The sequence below is a fragment of the Tachysurus fulvidraco genome, chromosome 25 (assembly GCF_022655615.1).
Source record: "Tachysurus fulvidraco isolate hzauxx_2018 chromosome 25, HZAU_PFXX_2.0, whole genome shotgun sequence".
In the NCBI taxonomy this organism is placed as follows: domain Eukaryota; kingdom Metazoa; phylum Chordata; class Actinopteri; order Siluriformes; family Bagridae; genus Tachysurus; species Tachysurus fulvidraco.
This window is the reverse complement of record NC_062542.1, coordinates 4,229,806-4,250,924: the sequence shown is the minus strand read 5'-3', so window position 1 is coordinate 4,250,924 and position 21,119 is coordinate 4,229,806. Positions and strand designations below refer to the sequence as shown.

Below are 21,119 nucleotides of genomic sequence, written 5' to 3'. Positions count from 1 at the left end.
AAAAGATGTTGTTTTATTTCTTCAGATGGAAATGACTGCATCAAGTTTTTTCGGTAATATCACAATGAAGTTTGAATAATGTATCAAATCAAAAATTAGATGCAGTTATGCTGGATATCAGCACGGCTGTGGTTCATCATAGGCCGATCACAACTGTGCAGATATTGCTTTTATATTTTTTAACAGTTCTCTAAACAAGTAATTAATGTTGACAATTGACAAAGGCCATTTCAGACATAATACAGCAAAATGTTTTGTCTATATTTACTCTGCTAGCGGAAATAAATCCCAATGGATCCACGTTTACTTGACAGAAAGATGTCTAGTTTTCTCAAATTGATTCCTACAATCCTGATGAAAGTGCTTCTGGATAAATTGGCATATCCCTTGACATCTCCATATCAGCGATTATGCATTTATCTTTCTGTGTGGATTCTGTACAGTGTCATACAAGTCTAGGTGAATAAATGTACAGCTCTGACGCTGCTGTCAGAAAAGCTTTCATGGAAAATGACTCAACACCTTCTGAGTAAACAGAGTCGATAATCCCACAATGCTATGCTGTAAGCACATTAACTATAGTTATGCTTTCAAATTTATTTGATTTATGACATGTAAAAGTCCATAAATCATTTGCAGGAAGTCTTATCGACACTGTTTATTGTTTAATGTTGCTGCAGCCTTGTATTTTTTCATCTAACCAGGTGGTCTGTAACGCCGTCTGTTGCTTGCGTTGCCGTTTTCCTCTTGCTTGTGATCGTAGCATCGCGGCTGCCTGGAGGTACGTGTGGATTTCCTCACCTGCTCTTTGAGGGGTTCTGGATGTAAAACTGACGCTTTACAGGATGTCAGGTCTCCTTAGAGAATTCCTGATGTACGTAGACTCGAGCTTACGGCCTTCTTGCTACAATTTACATGGTGGCCTACAGGAAGTCTGGGCTTTTGAGTTCCCCAGGGTTCAACATAAGGGTCAGTAGGATCAGGGTTAAAGGATACCAGGTTTCTGTTTACAGATGTGTTTTAGAGGTCAGTGCTCCTGAAACACAAAATAAGTAAAGACAAATCAAACAGAGCTTATAATGCAGATTTAATAGGTAAAGCAATTTGGAACAAATAAGCGTTATGGATTGCAGTGTTCATAAATAAGTTTAGCGTGAACTTCTGGAGAAAATGAGATGTATTGAGTTAATGTTGTGTCTAACAACACCATAAACTTGGTGTGTTCACGCCTGTCAAATTGACAAGACAGAGAATGAAAAACAGGTGGAAGCGAGCCGAGCTGACCCCCTCTCCGTTTGCAGGTTGACATGCTGATCTATCTTTACAGTGGGAGAAAAAAAGAGGGGACGAAGTAAGGAAAGCATTCTCTCTCTCTCTCTCTCTCTCTCTCTCTCTCTCTCTCATGATTCCCCTCTCAATTTGACCATCTCTACGTGTTTAGATTGAAACCCAAGCATTTTAAAACTAGCAAAACAAGATAAAGCCCTATATTTAGACGGGATTCATTTATCAGGGGGACGTCTGCAATAGAATAGCGATACAACTCCTAATTCCATGCAGCAATAAAACGACCGCAGATAAGTGAGTTTCTAGATAGCTGTATTTTTTAACAAACTCAGGTGTTTTTGTCATGACCATATGATCATGCTTCTCCGTTCACAGCATGATGTCCAAGGGGTCAGTTTTTAGGATGGAAAAAAGTTCCAGCAACAAATTATATAAAACAATAAAGCAATAATCAATTCAATAATCAAAGTACACAAGAAGCTCAGGAATGGTTTAATTGTTGGGGGAACCGTCACTTAAACATGCTCTACGAGACCGAATACATCAAATCGAAACAGACAGACATCTTTGTATCTGGACGAGACACGATTTTCAGTTTGACAAAAAAACATCATGTTCTTCAGCCTATAATTTTCTCAGAGCAGGACGAGGAAAAACACAGACATCGTCAATCTGGACAGAAATTCAGAATAGCATCTGTTCAATAGGAAAATTAGCCCATAATCACATGCTAATTTAATTCCATCCAGATAGAACTTAATTATGATTATATTTTTAGACAGTGACATACCGTAGTGATAAGAAATGTTATATACATCCAACGGGTTCAGTTTGTAATAATGATATCACATTATCATCAAACAAGTTTAGTAGGTGATAAGGCAGAGACTCACTTTTAGAGTTAACCAGACTTTTAAAAAAAAGTTAGAAATTCTATTTGCACAAAGCAAATGTTTTAGAAATAGATCCTAAGCTAGTATCATACACTTTGTTGTATCAATTACTATGTGGTAACTTTTTTAAACTCACAAATCCCTTAACATCAATAGCCCATGTTCAGTGATCTGAGACTGTAATCCTGCTCACTTTCTACCTGCCTCCTCCTGCTCTTCCTCCTACTCCTCATCCTCCTCCTTCCCACGCCCAAAAAACCCCCCTCCTGCTCTTCCTCATGTTCTTCCTCCTACTCCCCCCCACGACACCACCCCCAGTCACACACACACACACACACACACACACACACACACACACACACACACACACACACACACACACACACACACACAATTAATGTGTGGTAACTTTTTTAAACTCACAAATCCCTTAACACCATTAGCCCATGTTCAGCTTCAGTGAGTTGAGACTGTAATCCTGCTCACTTTCCACCTGCCACCTCCTGCTCTTCCTCCTACTCTTCCTCCTACTCCTCATCCCCCCCCCCCCCCCCAATTTACTGTGTGGTAACTTTTTTAAACTCACAAATCCCTTAACGTCAATAGCCCAGAGACTGTAATCCTGCTCACTTTCTACCTGCCTCCTCCTGCTCTTCCTCCTACTCCTCATCGTCCTCCCCCATTACCCAACATTCCCCCCCCAGCCCGTTGGTGGGACGGTCCCATTCCGCAGCTATCCGCTTCCTACAGCGCATGCGCGCCGACGGCACCAGTCGGGGGCGCGCACAGAGCCGCAGCACAGTGTGAAGCTGCGGAGGGACTGAAGGATCTCTGCTGTTTATGGCTTTTTATTCTTTTTTTTGTAGCTTTACAGACATCATTTGTAAAGGAATAAGGAAAGCAGATAAGGTGAGGATCTGATTTCGGACCTGTTATGATTCATGGTAAATAACCTGCTCTTATTCTCTGCATTAAATCACTGACTTATTAAAAGTGAAATTGATTAGAATTTAATCCTTTATAGAATTGCATGTCTTTATAGAATTGAAAAAAAAAACCTCATGTCAGTTAATCATTACAAAATATTTAAAGGTTGTAAAGGATGTGGATGTAAATGGGACATGTGGCTTTGTGGAAACTTGTAGGTTTAAGTTTGTGTGTGTGTGTGTTTGTGTGTGTGTGTGTGTGTGTGTGTGTGTGTGTGTGTGTGTGTGTGTGTGTGTGTGTGTGTGTGTGTGTGTGTGAGAGAACTTTGTCATTGGTATAATTATTATTTATTTGCATATGTCTAAATTAGATTTGAATTGATTTACTTGTTTATTTGTCATGTAATGTTTTGGTTTTATTTATTTAATTAATTAATAGATAATTGTTACTTCATTATTTAGGGCATGTATATGTTCACTAACATGTTTTAATCCCTTGTGATGAGTATATACATGTATTTTTTATATATGACTTTTCATATATACATTTTTTGTTATATTATAATATTACAATAATATTTTTTATATTACATTTTTCATATATATCTAGAATCGAGTCAAGAAGCTTCAATTCAACCGTATAGAGCTGACGCAGTTCATAGTCAAATGAAACAACGCTTTCAAAACTATAAAGCATATACTATAATATATACTATTAACTAGAGGATACTATATGTATACTATATATATATATATATATATATATATATATATATATATATATATATATATATATATATATATATATATATACAATGTACATCAGTCATGTGGTGTATTAGGATATTTCATAGTCATGTCAGCATACAGACACCTCAAAACACAACCCTGTTAATTTCGTGAAGCGATTTTTGATCAATGTTTGTGTTCTCGAGATGAAGTCTGTCCCGTTCAGACGGAAGCACAACAATAGGTATTTTCTTACTTTTGGACAGGAACTGTTGAGACATCATCATTATGTTCTGTGGCTGAGATTTCCTTTTAAAACAGGAAACGCTTGCAGTGATTGAGGACTCATGTACAAAGTACAATGATATTACGATCATTTCGAATATTTTACTAAGAATAGACGATTATAATAAGATGAAAAGTTCTCAATGATTACAGCTTGCTAAGGAAAGTGTTCTACGTATGGCTCATAGACCTGGCTACTTATTTGTCATTTGTCCCTGAGTGAAATTTTATTAAGCTGTTAGCTAAACAGAGCGTAGTGTAATTCTGACGTCCAACACACAAGCGATCGATTAGAACCGCCTCGTATACAGGTAATTATATAGCACAAAATAGAAATAGCATAAATATTAAATACCATAAGATGAGCGATGGTCCATAAGGACTGAAGAGTAATCAGAATTATCATAAAGGATGGAGCGTGTTGAAAGTGGAGCCTGATTCTGAGGAGAACGAGTTAGAGTTTTAAGGAGGCTCTCCAGAGAAAGCCTGAAGCTACAGATTTTAGAATGAATAGTAAACAAGTGGAGGATCTGAGGGTGTGGGCAGAGAAGACTGGTAGAGAAGATCAGAGAGATAAGACGAATTAAGATTATTAAAGAAGAGAGGAATTTTTGAGTGAATGTTTTGAACATTCTGGTTTCTAGTCTTGGAGATGAAGGATATGGTGTGTTGTTTGTTATGGATTTGTCTGGAGCTGGATGTGATCTTGGGTTTGATATGCCTGCTGTGGAATATTGGCTTAGATGGTCATCAGTGGTGACACATTTCTTCCTTGTTTTGAAGAGTTGAATACTTGGTTACGATTAATGGTTTACTCAGTGATAATTACTTAGGCACGATGTAGCCGAAGACCGCTTTGCTCTCTCGAACTATTATCGTGTCTCCTTTTGTGGTGAAAGTTATGTCATGTTTTTTTTTTTCATCTATAGACACTACGCCCTTAAACTGTGACTCATTCACGCTTTGCTGCTATCTGAAATCCTGCATAGACACTCTTTAAGATTTAAAGACTTCTTTATCGATTTTTCACCATGAACATTCCACTTCTTTTGCTTTTCATACGTAAACAATTTAAGACACTTAAATAAAATATAGCACCAGATGCAACCGAGTACATTTCTGCACACAGTTCTGCATAAAATGTTATCTTCGATAACGAAAGCATCCATGTTTAAATGTGTAAAAAGAGTTGATTTATGAAGATAGCTGAACTTCAGGGTCCGTTAACCTCAAGTGCCGGAGAGTTGATAATAGATCGAATGCCAGCAGAATGAAAAAAAGGTGCAGGTCTTTTTTAGAGCAGCCAGCCAGCAGATCATATCCCAGACAGAAGGAAATACCATTCGATCTTCTTCAAAAGTGAGGATATTATATTTTTCATATCACAATAACTGCATGGACTTTATTTAAAATAACACTATGAAATAAAATAAATATAGCTCCTGCAAAAGATGTTTATTTAACATTTATGGAAGTAGGTCCTAGTCCCGGCACAAATGAACAGCAAATTTTCAACCAAAGGAAAATCTTCAGGATTTTGTCTTGGTGACTGAAAGACTGTGTGCAGTGATGTTAGGAAACAGCTTAATTTGTGGATACAACATTAAATTGTAATCATAAATTAATTACAATTATGACTTAAGAGTTCTTAATAAATATGCATTTTGTAAATTGTTGTGGAATAAGTGGAATAGAACATGCTTTGATGATAAAAAAAACAGTCACCATCAGCGGTTTTTATTCTGTTTATACTGCAACAATTTGCAGACAGTTGCAACTATGGATTTAACACATGAGAAGTCATACTGTTAATTTGGTTATATTCCTTACACAAATTACAGTGCTAGGGAACTAATGGATCTGAGTGTCTAACAGGGATGAAGGAATAAGTTAGTCACATCCAGTCTAAACAATCTGATACTTAGACCAAACTGAAGAATTTCAGCTGTCCTCGAACCACTGCAGAGTTCCTGCCCATGTGGGTGTTTTATCCTCTCTCACTCAACCAGGATAAACATTACTCTGCGATATCTGTGTGCAGTAAAGCTAACAGTTTCATCCAGGTCATCTTAAACTGCAGAAATGACATGCTGTAAAACCTTTATCAAACCCTTGTTTGCAGAGATGTAGACCATTTGCAGATTAGGTATCGTCAAGGTTAAGGTTTACCTTAAGGATATTTTCTGTGTTATTTAACATCGGCTTATTACAAATTTTTGTAATGCTATCAAAGTAGAAATTAAGTTAGCACATGTATTAATTGCTTAATGTATTAAATAAAAGTGTAAATATTTAATTAAATATGTAGACCTGCTATGACTGATGTTTATTCAGACTATGACAAAAAAATCTAAATAAATTAGCAAAAAAATGACAAAAAATTACTGAAATGTTGATAAATTTGAAAGTTCCATTTAATGGCACGATTAGCGCTTCAGACAGGTGTTTATTTACTTCTTTCGAAACAAACCAACCAACAAAGAAACTAAGAAAAAAACATTAAAACAATCAAAAAAATGGAAAATGTAAAAATGTTTTTTTTTATCTAAAAAAAACCCACAAACATATAAACAAACAAATAATACATAAATACCAACAAATTTGTTATTTATAAACAAGTAAGCAAGCCAATGTAAATAAACAAATAAATGAATAAGGAAATAAACAATATAATAAATAAATAATAATAATAAACAAACAAACAAACAAATAAATAAATAAATGACAAACCTCCGATTAATAAGTGTTAGTGTCTGATATTTTAAAAGTGCCATATACTCTGTTCGGCAGACCTTAATAATTCACAATATATATTATATAGATTTATATATATGTACATAATACCATACTGCAAGCCAGACTTCCCATGTGGAGAATGAAACACTGATCTGAACACCAAGTCAATCTCGGTGTTTAAAAGCTGAGCAGTAAATGTGTTTGAGCACAATAACATGCAACTCATCCTAATTATAACCTCAAACGAGTTAGGCAGGCTCTTTATGAGGCACGTAAACCTCTTCAGACGAGCCCAATTAAGCAGACGGCAACACTTTTTTTAAACTCTGTTGTAAGAGGAGGAGAAGCCCAGCAGCTCAAGCAGAGTCCTGCCAAGTCACTTCCTCCGTCTGAAGTGTTGACAGCAAGCGTGACATCATCGAGACAGCAAGAGTTGTACCTCAGACAGGCTCTCTCACTTCACTTGTTAACCCTAATACAGATGTGATTAGCGGTGGCTTGACCTCCTGCAGTTTTTTCACTTTTTTCATCACAATATTTGTATTTTAGCTTTTTTTTATTTGCTGCTGTAAAATACGCCTGGTGGAGAAGAACTGTGGGTCACTCGGACTTGCTGACCTTACAAAACCGTCACTCGGACCGAGCTGACCTTCTGCAATTCGATACTTTTGCATTCTTCATGAGCCACATTAGCGTTTTCTCAGGTAGTTTGATTAGTTCTAGCAAAGTCTGCTTGACTCCCAACAGAAAGTCACAAGGCCTGAGGTCACCTAAAATTTGATTGCTAAGCCACGTGTCCACTCGTCCTCCTCTAGCTCTCGGAAAGCACTCACCACCTGTCTTTAACTCTCACCGTATCTCTTCCACCGGACGCTACCACTAACCACATCAGTCTGGACTACAAGGAAAATTCAGAGCCCACAAACATTTTTATGTCCAAAGCACATAATGCAGCAAGCTGTTCTTGTTTTTCTTTCTTTTTTCTCTCATGAGCTTTATAAATGAACTTTTTCTCAACAAGCTCGATCTTGTAAACAGTCATTTCCCGCAACCGGCTCTGCTCTGTATTTGCAGTGACAACGTCTGTAACCGTAATCCCGTCATAAAGCCCCCTCACTTACACCTGTTTCTAATTAGAGGGTAAGGGGTCGGAGAGTTTCCTAGCGACATCGACTTCCTCCGGCTCTGTAGGTAAAAAGTGCAGGGGTCGATAAGATTAATGGTGTCTCTTCACACACTAGACAGCTGTTTGCGCACAACTGTAAAAGTGATGATGTGAAAATATCTGGATTTGACCTAAGTTGTGAATAAGAGCAACGGTTTTACCTCTGACACTGGAGACTCCTTCCAAAGCATATTATATAAAAATATCCTCACAGAAAATCATTCGTTTTTAAATACAATTCTGCAAAGCATCCAGCATAAAAGTCCCTGAGACAGTGATTACTATAGAAACACTAACGCATTTTTAAAAAAAAAAGGGATTTCTAGTTTGTCCTGCTGTCAGAACTGCTGTTTACTTATTTATCTTCTGACCAGAATTGACGTCTCAACAGAGCTGGTGGTGTTATCCGTCTTAGTCGATATATAGATGGATGTCTATTTGCGGATGTAGGTTGCTTTGTCTGGCTGAGTGTGTTTGTTTGTCTGTCTTCCTGTTTGTTTTTTGTTTCGCAGCTATAGGTGGGTGGGGAGGAGAACATGTTTGTAGGTCCCTTTTTTCTTACTTGGTGGTGGCAGGGGGTAAGGGGGTTGTGTTGTTGTGGTGGTGGTGATGGGTAAGGAGTTTGTTAGGTGGCTAAACAGTATTATTATTTCATTATTATAGGTGAAATAAAGAGCGAAATGTAAATACATGGAAAAGAAGGAAAAGGGTCATTGTCCTGTTGGGGAGGCAGATATAGTTTGGCAAAATATGTAGATTTACGTATATAATATTTTATATTTTTATTTATGCATGTATATGTTCACGGCTCTGTTTCAGCGAATTGAAATCGGACTGTGAGGTGTCAAAGATTCTTTATACTTTATTGCATTTCTTCTCCATCCAAACATCCTTCAGAAAGCTCATCATTTATTAACTATCCTTGTAATAAATAATCAATTCGGTACAATCCCTAGTGGTTTAGTCGCAGCTCTGAAGCCGGCTCTCTCGTAGCGTCCCGATCTCTTAATTGTCCACGTGAGCAGCACTTAATGTCGCGACCTGCCAGTTCCGATCAGCGTCTGAATGATCTGAATACCCCATGTGACAAATCTTTGTCTCTGTCAGCAGTGAGGTTTGACAGTCGTTTCCTTGTAACGGATGGGAGGCGGTCGAAAGTGAAGGCGAGCCCTATTTCAGTAGCACTCGAGGCCTGTTTATGACTCATGCCTTGACTAGCGGGTAATGAAATTGGACAGGCAGCGGGTTCAGCCGAGGATCTGCAGCAAAAACACCAGATCAAGAACAACAGAAGAGACAGATCTTGGGCAAGCATGTATAAGCGTGGCTCTTTATGGTGGCCAGACATTTCCAGTGGGAATTAAGCTCATGGGCCAAAGTAACATACAGTAACTAGTCCACAGAGACACTCTGCCTAAAGCAAGTTGGGATAAGTGCATTGCTCAAGGGCGTAATGGCAGTCACCGTCAACTGTGAATTAAATCCATGTGGACCAGACCACAAATACACAGCTTTGTATAAACTATAACCTCACTCTAGATAAAAGTATTAAACAGTGACACAAAAACATTTAAACCGGAAATACAAGCACAGCCTGATAAAAAGTAAACAGCTGTAAAATTTGCATTACAGCAATGGTAATTGTTGAGCGCTAGCTCTTGTTAATAACCAGGTGTGAAAAGGTCCTTTGAGTCTTTTCAATACAGGGTGGGGGAGAGAGCTCAGTAAACAAGGCTCCTAATTTGCCACAACGTCTACAGTGAGTAGCTAAGGTACATCATGCAGCACACCCAGATCTGCTACCCTGAAATATCCTCAACCAGTAGTCCAAATGTAATGTATACAGACAGATATTGCACCATATTGCATTTGCCTTAAAGAGAAAATCACTAAGTAGGGCAGAGAGGCTGGAAACAAACACGATCAAACATGCTCCAGTTTCTAGTGCATGCAAAAGAGATGGCTAATGTGGCTAATAATGCTTATTGATGTAAAAAAAAAAAAAATCTGGAAAGGCTTAGCCGCACAAAAGAGGAAGTAAAACGATTAGTGAATGGTTGACAGCAATCGGTTGACGTATTGCCTGCTGTGTTTGCTGTTAAATGGAATAAAGGTTACGAGTTAAGGATAAGTTCTAGATATAGTGTGGGTGTTATGTGCTGCAGTTGATATTGCTTTCCTGTTGAGATGTGATCTGACTACAGAGGTAACACAGAAGTAGCAGTTGTTTGCTCCCTTGCTGTTAATATAACACTCGGGCTGCGCCGCTGTGACCTTAACGCATGGTCGACACGTCATACTAACAGTTAGTGAATGCTGTGAAAATGCTTATGGCTTCTGGCTGCTTTCTGAGAAACGTATGCAATGTGTTATCGGTGGAGGAAAAGAGAGATGGGGAAAGCGAGATGTGTTTGACCCTGGAGTGTTTAAGGAACACACCTATCTCAAGGAGATATGCAGAAAGCAGCTGTTGTTGATTTCCACCAACGGACACACCAAACGCTGTAAATACCGATGCAATATTAACTGCTCAGATATAATGTAGTAGAGCCTTAGCTTGAATCAGATAGCTTCTTCATAAATTCATATTGCACTCAATCAACAGCATGACATGGTCAATGCTATGAATCCAACTTTTCAAACATTTTAAAGGTGCACTTCCACACAAAACCGTTTTTACTTGTATTTTTTGATATGTGTTAGGTCCATATGTGTTTGTGTTGCGTCGGGAATGTGAAAATGAACTGCTATCTCCCCGGTCAGTTCTAGCCACTGAAAAGAAATACGCGGAGAAATCAGGTCAGTTAGAAAAGCTGCTCAGAGTAACATAGAAATGATGGAGTTCATTACTATTCATGAGCTCTCTCACTTGAGACCGCGCCCACAGAATTCGTGTAGCTCAGTGAGTTTCCTATACAGCAAGGACGGCTGAACGTCAATATACCTGAAGAAGCCATTCTGCCACAATTCCAGGTGATTGTAAACAAGGTTCCTCTATCCTAGGCTACTTATTTCGCTGCGTGAATGAATAGTCATGCTCTCATATCCTAGCGGTTAGCCAATCGGAGCCAAGCAGCATAGCTCATTGAATATTAATGAGAACTGGCTCAAATCGAGCTGAGTCTTCCTGCAGGCTTTCTATACCACATTAGAATGGCTTGAAACAAGGTAACCGAGGCATTTTTTCCACAAAAAATGTTACAGAGTCCATGGTAAACTTCAGACATTACCACAAAAGTAATGAAATACGTTTGGCAGGGCATCTTCAAATACACATCCAGAAAAATTCATTAATCTACAAATCCAAATCCAGTTGTGACATGTTAGATATTTGGTACAGTGCTTCTGGAGATTAAGCATTGATCCTCTAATCTGACTACTTAATCCTGAGACCATTTGAATCCCATTATTCATTTAGTTGTTGAATGGCTGGCTCATGTCATATTTGAAATCAAAAACTGTCACACTGACTTGGATAAAGTTTTTAGATGAATGAATTAATACATAGATTTTGGAGAATGACAATTCTTAACAAATTAGCACAAACTATATCCATGACTTAAACAGAGGGCATTATAACCTATTCGAAAGTAACTTCCTTGTGATTTTACCATCGACAACTAATTAACAAGAACATCAAGCTGATTAAAGAATCTTCACACGTCACCTATGAGTCTTCACACGTCACATGTAGACTCGACCTTCTCTATTAATGCTAAAGAGACCAGTATCATACATTTTCTAACATATTTTTTCGAGGCCATGGCATTTCACTCATCACTCATAAGGCATAGGTCGAGGGCTTAACATTCCACTAAAGTCTGGCAGGTGTAGTATGAATCCCATGTATCTGGATTAAAGGAACGCTTCTGTGATGTAGGTACTGTTAAACTTGTAAAAATGATAGAACCTGCTTCAGTCAAGTGCAACTCAGCTTGCTTCATGGTTACTGGAATAAAGGAACAGTGAAACTTGTTTTAGATTATGATTTCACTGAGTTTATTGCTAAGAATCTGTGAGTGTGTATAAAGTGCTACATCTACGTGACACATTGCACATTAGCAACAAGTAGGATGTAATGTGCCAAAGCACTATGGGAGAGTCAAAACAAAACAAATCTGGCCATTCCAATACACAGATTCTTTATCTCAGTCAGGTTTTGTTGATAAGAGTTTGATAAGATTATAGGTTCTAGTCAAATGATTTATTCATTCACAAAAGATTGTGTTTGGCGTTCATCAGCCAGGCAAAATTGCACGAGCAAGATGATGACTCAAAGGTGGGCTTTTGTCTGAACCGAACTACTTTAGGGCACTTAACACTTAGAACAATGCAGGTTAAAAAGCTGCTCAACGCGTGGTGCTGGTCCCTGAACTGCCCCCATTAAACACTTTCTCCACCCCGGTGTCTGCTTTAGTTGCCCTTCTATGGGTCTGCTGAACGTTAGTCATTGCTGAATAACAAAAGTAAAGGTGCATTCAGTCAGTTAAGTGGACTCTGTTTGGGACGTGGGGGGTTGAGGTAGATTTAAAAAGCTCCTGTGACCTTCCCGTGATCCAAACTTCAATATATCAACAGCTTAATGGTACACAATGGGGTGGAGGATTTACGGCAACCCCGGCTTTGTCTTGAGAGCAACGTTTCCCTGGCATGACATTTATTATCATGTTTGGTTCTTTTACTTTGTCCTAATGAGGCACAGCACCCTGGCTTCTCGCTTATCTCAAGGGCCAGAGGAGTCTATTGTATAGACCTATCAATAATGCATGACCGTCTGGGTTTCAAGGGTTGTTTTCCTTGCTTTGCGCTAGATCCTGTTCCAAATTAGGACAGCTTTGGCTTGACCCATTAATACCTCATCAAAGCAAATGATTTAATTGATTGCATTATCTGATCATTAAAATATCGCTAGTATGGAATTGAAACTATGGGGAAGTTGATGGATGTATTACTAATCTAATCATGTTGATGGGTCATTGTCAGAGTGTCTGAATAAAAATCCAAGCCAAAGGGTGGGATGAGGCAGATGCGTCTGAGAGAACAGAGAAGACACCATCATTCTGCAACTTCAATTGGTCCGATAAACCTTACCGAGAAGGTATATACCATATTCTTACATTGCTTCAGGCTTAGATTACATTGAAAGTTTTAATTATTTATTTTTTCACACTTAGTGGCGAGGAAACCCAGTGGTCAGGTGGGTGTTTGGTAATTTGTTAAAGTGCTCAGGATTTGTAAAGAACCCTGTGCCTCTCATTTCAAGTGTTTTCCCCTGTGTATGGTGGTCCCCAGATTGTTCTGCAAGCCTGGTACAGCATGACACTGCACATCTGGTTTCTTTTTAAGCTTGTGTAGTGCCTTGTCCAGACTTCCCTGCAGGCATTCAGGCTTCTCCTCGGGTTCCGGTTGGAAAGATGGAAACACAGGAATGAAAGTCAGTAGAGATGAGAAGGAACTGGAACAGTGGGGGTTAATTACAAGCCCCTAGGAGAGAACCAGTACCTGGCTGAGTAAAGGAAAGGGCCTGCTGGTATTTCCCAGATGGCCTTTATTTCAGAGGCAAGATCACAGGAAAAGGGGAACAGCTTTAATTTGCTTCATTAGTGTAAAAAGAATACTTAACCTTCTCTAGTTACGGTAGCAGGCCCTTCGCTAGCAAGGTGCAAAAGTGATTATGCTGACCAGCTTGAATTTCTAAGATATTTTAGCCCAGAACTTTATTTTAGCAAATGATAAGTCTATTTGTTTTCATTTAGATAGATCTCACCGAGTCATAATATTAGTATTAATAGTAATAGAAGCAGTTGCTAATGCTCTTTAAGGAATGATTTTGTAGGTCTACTAAACAGAAGTTTAATTTGACTTACTGCTTATGTGTCTTAGCACCTATATAACCGGTGTGCAACTTTTTTCTATGCAAGCTTTAAAAGTTAAACGTGTTTGAAAATCATGTTTCAGACCTGCAAACTCTTTTGTTAAGTTAAAACAATGAATAATGGAAAAAATGACCAGAGGAGTGAGTTATAAAGTGATACACTGCCTGTCTTGATCCAGGCTCCTGTTTTTGTTCCACACCTGTTCTGAATTCTTTCCCAAACAATAGTTGCTTTCCCACCCTCCCTGACATCTGGGAATGGCACAGTCTTCGTTTTGGGCTGATTTATGGCAGGAGGTTGTGGAGGAGGCTTTGGGAATGAGGGCCCGCATGATGTACTTACTCTTTGGAGCAAGGTGTACGATATGAAATATAGACAGTCGTGAGGGAAGTGAATGTGAGGTCGTGAGGGAAGTGAACTTTTTAATGGCAGACTGCAGTTTGTTATGCAATTTTTTAGTGATAAGTAGATTTTCCAACAAAGGCTGGTCTGAATTTTAGTGTCAGGACAAACGCTGACTGTGCGGAATTCACACTGTTTTACTACAAGCCCTTCAAACAACAGAGCTGGGAAGTCGGATCATTTCCGCACCCATTACTTTTAACTGGGTCAGCCAGCTCTTTCCGGTCTAACGGGCTATATATTGTTGGGTTTTTTTTGTTGTTATTGTAACAGCTCACCATATGACAAAAGAGGATACACAAAAATAGGACTTTGACGTTTCATGTTTTGAATTATGTTTGACATCGGTACGTCCTCAGACAAGCCGTGAGTCTGGAGTAAATCCACTTGAGAAAGGTTGAGATATGAGAGTAGATATGAGACTAGACACATGATAGTCACCTTTTTTTTTTCTTTTTCTCAGTAATAAAGCTGATATGTATTCTGTTGTGTTCTAACTGTAACAGAATCAACATTATATAAATTCTGTGCTAGGATGAATGTTTCTGTACAGGAATATGAAATTAGACTCGTCTGTAATTTCATACACAATGGAGGTGGATTCGATTTAAAGTGAGTTCTAGTTTCTGTAAAATCCTGACCAGCTAATGCATTATAAATGAGAAAAGCACTCATGAGTTGTTTAAATTGTGAGCATGGTTCATTCAGAGAAGATGTAAAGTTCTAGGTTTGATGCTTGATCCAGATATATCTGTCTGCTAATGCTGCTAGGAATCTGCAGGGGTCTGATTCCATGCAAAACTGACTCTTTCCTTGTCTTCCTTTTGTTTTCACAGGGTTCCAGCTTACGTCCATCCCTCTAAGTGTACCAGTGCCAGTCACAGCCTGATGCTTGAGGACAAAAGTCTCAACCAAAAAAAAAAAAAACGGAGACAGCTATCAAAAAGCAAACAGCCTAGTGCATTGTGTTTCTTCCTCTTGATGACCTTCTCAGAAGTAAACTCTATGAAGGTTGAAGAACTCTGAAAGAGAGGACTGTTGGAGGGGAGAGGAAAGAAAAGGCATATTTTGAGTTAAAGGCATAGTGAGACTTCTATTTCTGCTTCTCTGTGGTAAGGGGAACGTCTCATTTGGGATTACAGTTGGAAAGGATAAAAAGGATTTATTCTAGCCCTTCCCATCAAGTGGCTGTATAAATACTGCATACAGATCAATTTGTTCTTGTTCCAAAAGTGTCCAATCTAAACTAAAGCAAAAGCTGCCGAAACCTGTATCACATGGATATCTTTGATATTTACGTTTAGAAGTACTGGTGCACACTTGGAACCTGGACAGAGATTTTTGCTGAGAACTATTCTGGTCCTGAACTCGTGGCCTTAAAAAAGTGACAATCTTATATAAGGACACTGGCAGTGGAGGCTATTGTTTGGGTGCTTTTATTCCCAGGTGGGAGGTAAATAATGAAGCCTTTAACACCAGTCGGATCACCCTCGCCTCTGCGCCTTCTTAACAAGGGCCCAGATTACTTGCGCAGACAGATAGACAGTGGAAATCGGGGCCACTCTGTTAGTGCTGTGGAGCGATTAGAGGCAGACAAGGCCAAATATGTCAAAAGCCAACAGGTTATCAACACCAAGCAAGAACCTGTGTTAGTTCCTTGTGCGACGCCACCACCCCCATCACGGCGTAACTTCATTGTACCATTGCCCTTGACACCTGTTCTGCCTCGACGGCCACCACTCCATGCCCTCTCCAGTCCATGCTCTCTCTCATCCTGCAATAACAATGAGGATGATTCCAGGAAGGAGAATCTCAGAGCTCTGTATCTGGATATAGAAAAGCAAAACCAAAACAACTCTAGCCGTGCAACGCTGCCAACTCCAAGGAGTCTAAATGGTACCCCACTGGTGGCACCACACAGTGCCCCCATGATAAGACGGAGCATTGGGAAGCGCATGCTGCGGCCTGACTCCCTGATCATCTATAGGCAGAAGAAAGAGTGTAAGAGTCCCATGGGAAATTGTGACGGAAACATGAGTGCGGAGGCGAAGGGATACAGCTTTGTACGCCGGCTCTTCCAAGGTTCTATGCGAGAGAAGAATAACAGGAATGATGATAAGATGACAATCAGTGAGGAGAAGTCTTCATCACGGGATGGAGACTCACGCATGTCATGGTCTATTGACCGGGACACAGTAGATGGTGGGAATGGGACTAGGCGATCAAGTAGGACTGAGTCAAACACTGGCAATAGCAGCCTTCAGGAGCCTTGTATTTCCTTTCAAATGTCAAATTCCCTTAGAAATAGCATGGAAAATGGGAATGAGAATGATATGGACCCTTGGAAGCCAGCGATTCCACTCCAACGCTCTAAATCGGACCTTCGACTTTGTTCATCGCTGGCACTGTCTGAACATGAGCGGTTCTTTGACTTCTGTGGGCTTGACTGGGACTTGGTGGATCGGCTTGGACCTGAAAACTTCCCATCAGGTGCCAGCTCAGTTGACACACTCTCACTGGTTTTGAGGAGTGTCAGGGGACTAGAAGGTGGTTCTGAGCCCAGTGAGTTTTCTCGCCACTCGGGAGACGGCCTATTCCAGGAAGAAGTGGCTGAGCAGGTACCCTCAGCCGTGTCCATCATTGAGAGGAATGCCCGTGTGATAAAGTGGCTTTATAGTTGTAAGAATGCAGTGAGGGAAGGACCCAAAAGTCCAAAAGAGTCAACTGTGTAGCCACAAAACAAGACCAACCTCAAAACTCTTGGAATAAGTGCCACATTGGCTGTTACATTTGAAGAGCTACTATATTTATTTCTTTTGGAATATTTGTGTATGAAAAAACTTTACAGGATGAAAAATGGCACATCTTTTTTTGGGAAGAGAGCTGGAAATAGAAGACTGTTTCTAATTTTCTGTTTGTATTTTGGTGATCTTAGTTTTCCCATCCTTACAGTAGACCCATTCTCTCTGTAGATAAGTAATACTAGTAAGTTCTCTTCATTTTGCTGTTGGAGAACAACAGCGCTGTGTGCTCAAGTACATCTCAATAGATGGATAATTAAAAATGGAAAACCACTAAGCTCTTCCTGTACTGGGGATCTGATGTGTGAGTGTGAAGTGAACCGGCATACCTCTAGTTTGTGTTGTTTATTTTACCCCATTAAATGCAGGCCTTGGAACACACAGACAACAAACTTAGTTACAAAATTAGTTTTAATGCACTAATGCACTGAATTAAAGGGTGTAGGTGGGGTGACACTTATTTTTAGCTTGTGAGAACAACCTTGGTCTTGGACTACGCCTTATGCCAAAGAAATATCCCCTCAAAGTCTCAAACTAGTTTGATTTCCAGTAGTCAAATATGGCATATATTTATAAATCCATTTTAATTCTAATTATTTAGAAATTGCCATGACAATCAGATTTGTTGTATTACTAAAAGCAAACAAAGCTGTGATTTCCGACCACATGCAGTATACAGACACATATTTTAGCTAAATTGACAAATTAGCATCAGTAACGGGATTAACCTTATGACCACGCTCCCAAAATATAGCCAGATTTCTCATGTCCGACAAGGCAGATTCATCACAATGAAGCTGTTCGTTCCATCGGCCACAGGGCCAGGGTCATTTTTTTTTAGAAATGTTGGTAAAAAAATCAATCTGAGATCTTCTGAGGAATTTCAGGGTCATAGGGAGAATTTAGAGAGAGGTGGCTAGGTGTAGTTACAGTAAATCAGACATTCCATCTGCAGATCGACACCCACATAAATCCACTCTCTCTCCTCACTCTCTTGCATGTTTACAGGCCAAGTTGTTGTTGTTGTTTCTGTCCAGAAGAGATGTACACTATATTTACAAAGGTTTATAGTTCATGCAGGCAATGAAAATAATAAAATTGTATTTTTAATGAACTTTTTGTTTCTTGCCTTTTTACTGTATTTCCAAATCACATCATGAATACAAGGCAAACATCGGCCAAAGAAATTCCAATTCATTCCATGACAAAAAAAAAGGAACTTATGTATGTGTTCTGGCTTTTGATTGTTGAAACAGAAGTCATGGTTGAGTTAAAGTTTGTCTTGTTTCCCAACATGCTTCTCGTTTTTCACCAAGTCTCAAGTGCCTGCTATTGTTTTGGGAAATCATAGCGTGTACTCCACTTGACTCAGACACACCAAGGTCCATTTAAAACCAGCAAAAAGGAGCCAAAGGGTCTCTGTTTTGTCTTGGTGGTCAAGTTACACCCCACTTTCTTTCCTCTCTCTTTTTTTCCATCCATCCATCCATCTGTTGGGCATGGATATAACAGTCCTCCTATCAAAACTGCTTTTTTTCCTGTTTTTGCTGCTTTTTTTCCTCACAAGTTTCTTGTTTTTTTTTATTCTTTTTTGCATCAGCCAGCGTTTCCATGAAGGCACTGTGTCTTTTGACAGTTAGGGTTATTCAGGTGATCCATGGAGACAGCATACATATCAGGTGTGGGTTGAGCAGAGCACATTCTCATACAGTCCCAGGCAAAAGTTTACACACACTTGACTGAATATATGGCTGTTTGGTGTAGGTTATGGCTATGCATAAAATTTTTCCTAAACAAGGAGTTTTCATTTAGAACCTAGAAACAGCAAAAAACTGAATGTGAATGTAGCGACTTCATCAAGACTGGGTGAAAGTTTCCCTGATGGTATTCTTATGAATCTGCTTTAATCAGAATGCCTTATTCAATCCAGACTTCAATTTATACATAAAGGAACAGCTTGTGATTTTTTATTAATATATAGTCGCAATTAATGCAGTGGAATGCTCGATAAACAAGTTAGTTAGTGTCACCTTTTACACTACAGTAGTGTTCCCTTTCATTTTGTAAAGGGACCAAGCCAAATTTGTATCAGAGCCCTGCTGAATTCGCAACCCTCCATCTCCAGACATTTCGGTTGTGGAAAACATACAAAAAAGTTACAGCATTAACTATGACTGAAATATATTTACAAATTCCCTGTGAATGTTCTGTTACCAGAGAAACAATAATGTAACAGCCAGCACTATTATCAGAGCTGTTATGGAAATTACAGCACTTCAAGACTAATCAGAAACAAGGACCGAACAGCACTGTGGTGTCAATGCTACCAAGTTCAATGCTGATGCGTTCGCTAAGATTTTCAGCTGCTTCTTGACCAATTGTCAAACTCTGACGACATTGCAACAGCTTATTTGTTCCCGTGAAAATCGCATGAAAAGGATGCCATTAACATGTAGTTATTCAATCCAATACTCGGGCCACATTAGATTCTAATTATATGTAAACTAACTCGTACTGATCCCTGCTACTATCCTTAGTTTCCGAAGGCTGCCAGAGGCAACAGGCATCTATTTTTGGCACAGTAAGAAAAAGAGTGTGTTAATCAAAGGGAATGATGCAAGCTCAGATTTTCAGTGACTTTAGAAAACACCCCAGGATTCGAAAAAGACACTGCTAAGTCCAACCACATTATACAGCAATGGTAAAGCGCAGACTAAGCTGTGGCCTGGCGACTCTGAGAGACTGTGGGCAGCAACAGGGCAGCGTGGGCACAGCCAGGCTTGTGGACTGTGGCAAATTTGGCCTAATTCTTCTGCATCAGTAGCTCTAACATGCCAGTGAGATCCAGGCCTGACAGAGAGATGTGCATGACTCAGACAGAAACATGGAGAGAGAAATATGCTTAGAGAGAGAGAGGCTGTGATAGAGAGACAACCAGATTCAGAGAGAAAGAGAGAGAGAATGTGCATTGTGGGCTAGACGCAGAATGCCTGTCTGAGATGTTTCTTAATTTAGTCTGTGGTGGAGTAGAGGACAGTACTGGGATTGTGTGTTTGTGTCAGGGGTGGAGGGTGATGCCATACAACCACAGAATTAGAAGCAGGAAGCAACACAATCCAGCACAGATGCACACCTGTGAGAGATCTTTGTTTTGAGATGGTCTGAGAACAGCTTCATTCATGTAGAGCCATGCAGAAAAAAAAACATCTAGAGGAATTCACATTTAACCTTAAAAACCTTTATTCCGTGTACAGTCTTCTGTATATATGCGGAGGATAATCTCACAGAGGCAGTAAGTTAGCATTACAAACAAAACTTGCCCAATTATCTAATTACCCAACCGTTTGCACCAGGTAGCACTACAAACATTTGGGAAAACGATATTCATTGACAGGGTTACTGTTACTGTTACCAGTTGATTATTTTCTTTCTATAATAATAAGTTTCAGAGTGTTTTATTCCTCTGATGCCACATTTCTAATGACTACAACTATAATTTTATCTGTTTATAGCTACAATTAACATGGTGGAATCTCACATTGGATAAACAAGTTACTGTTACCTTGTATGTTACAGCAGCTATAAAGTTTTCCCCTTTCATTTCACAAGATTAGACAAGTTCTACATTTTCCATAACATTTTTGACCCTAATTGTAATGCAAATATAATAAATGTAAATATCAGGTCTTAAGTGTATTATTGCTTAAGTGCTAGGTTTCAATTAGAGATAAAATGTTGTCCCAAATAATTGTTAGACATGAACATGAGCATGAACATGGATTATTGTAGCGGTTCTTGATTGGCTGGTAACTAGGTAGCTTGAATATATCTGTTCATCTAAGTGAGTCTCAATCACTAACTCGCCAACTAAATTTCGTGACCCACTAAAAGTAGGGATGGATGAATCTTCTCTTGAGAGAGTCCCAAAACTACCGAACAGATCTAATCACCTCTCTTTGGGATCAGATGGCACCAGTAGGTCATAAATCAGAGAGTGAGCCTTTTCTGTTCTCTCACTC

At 39.3% G+C, this 21,119-nt stretch overlaps 1 protein-coding gene across 3 annotated transcripts; it reads left to right on the top strand.

Annotated features, from left to right (window-relative positions):
• Nucleotides 1-2,955: 2,955 nt before the first annotated feature.
• Nucleotides 2,956-18,214, top strand: fam110d (family with sequence similarity 110 member D). Of its 3 annotated transcripts, XM_047808936.1 has the most exons (3): nucleotides 2,961-3,089; nucleotides 13,005-13,119; nucleotides 15,136-18,214. In XM_047808936.1, the coding sequence occupies exon 3, from the start codon at nucleotides 15,760-15,762 to the stop codon at nucleotides 17,029-17,031; it is 1,272 nt and encodes a 423-aa protein (XP_047664892.1). In that variant the 5' UTR covers nucleotides 2,961-3,089; nucleotides 13,005-13,119; nucleotides 15,136-15,759; the 3' UTR covers nucleotides 17,032-18,214. The 3 variants fall into 3 exon arrangements, with proteins under 3 accessions (XP_027009619.2, XP_047664892.1, XP_027009620.2); XM_027153818.2 differs by lacking the exon at nucleotides 13,005-13,119 and having other exon boundaries at nucleotides 2,956-3,089; XM_027153819.2 differs by lacking the exon at nucleotides 13,005-13,119 and having other exon boundaries at nucleotides 2,967-3,124.
• The last annotated feature ends 2,905 nt before the right edge of the window (nucleotides 18,215-21,119 follow it).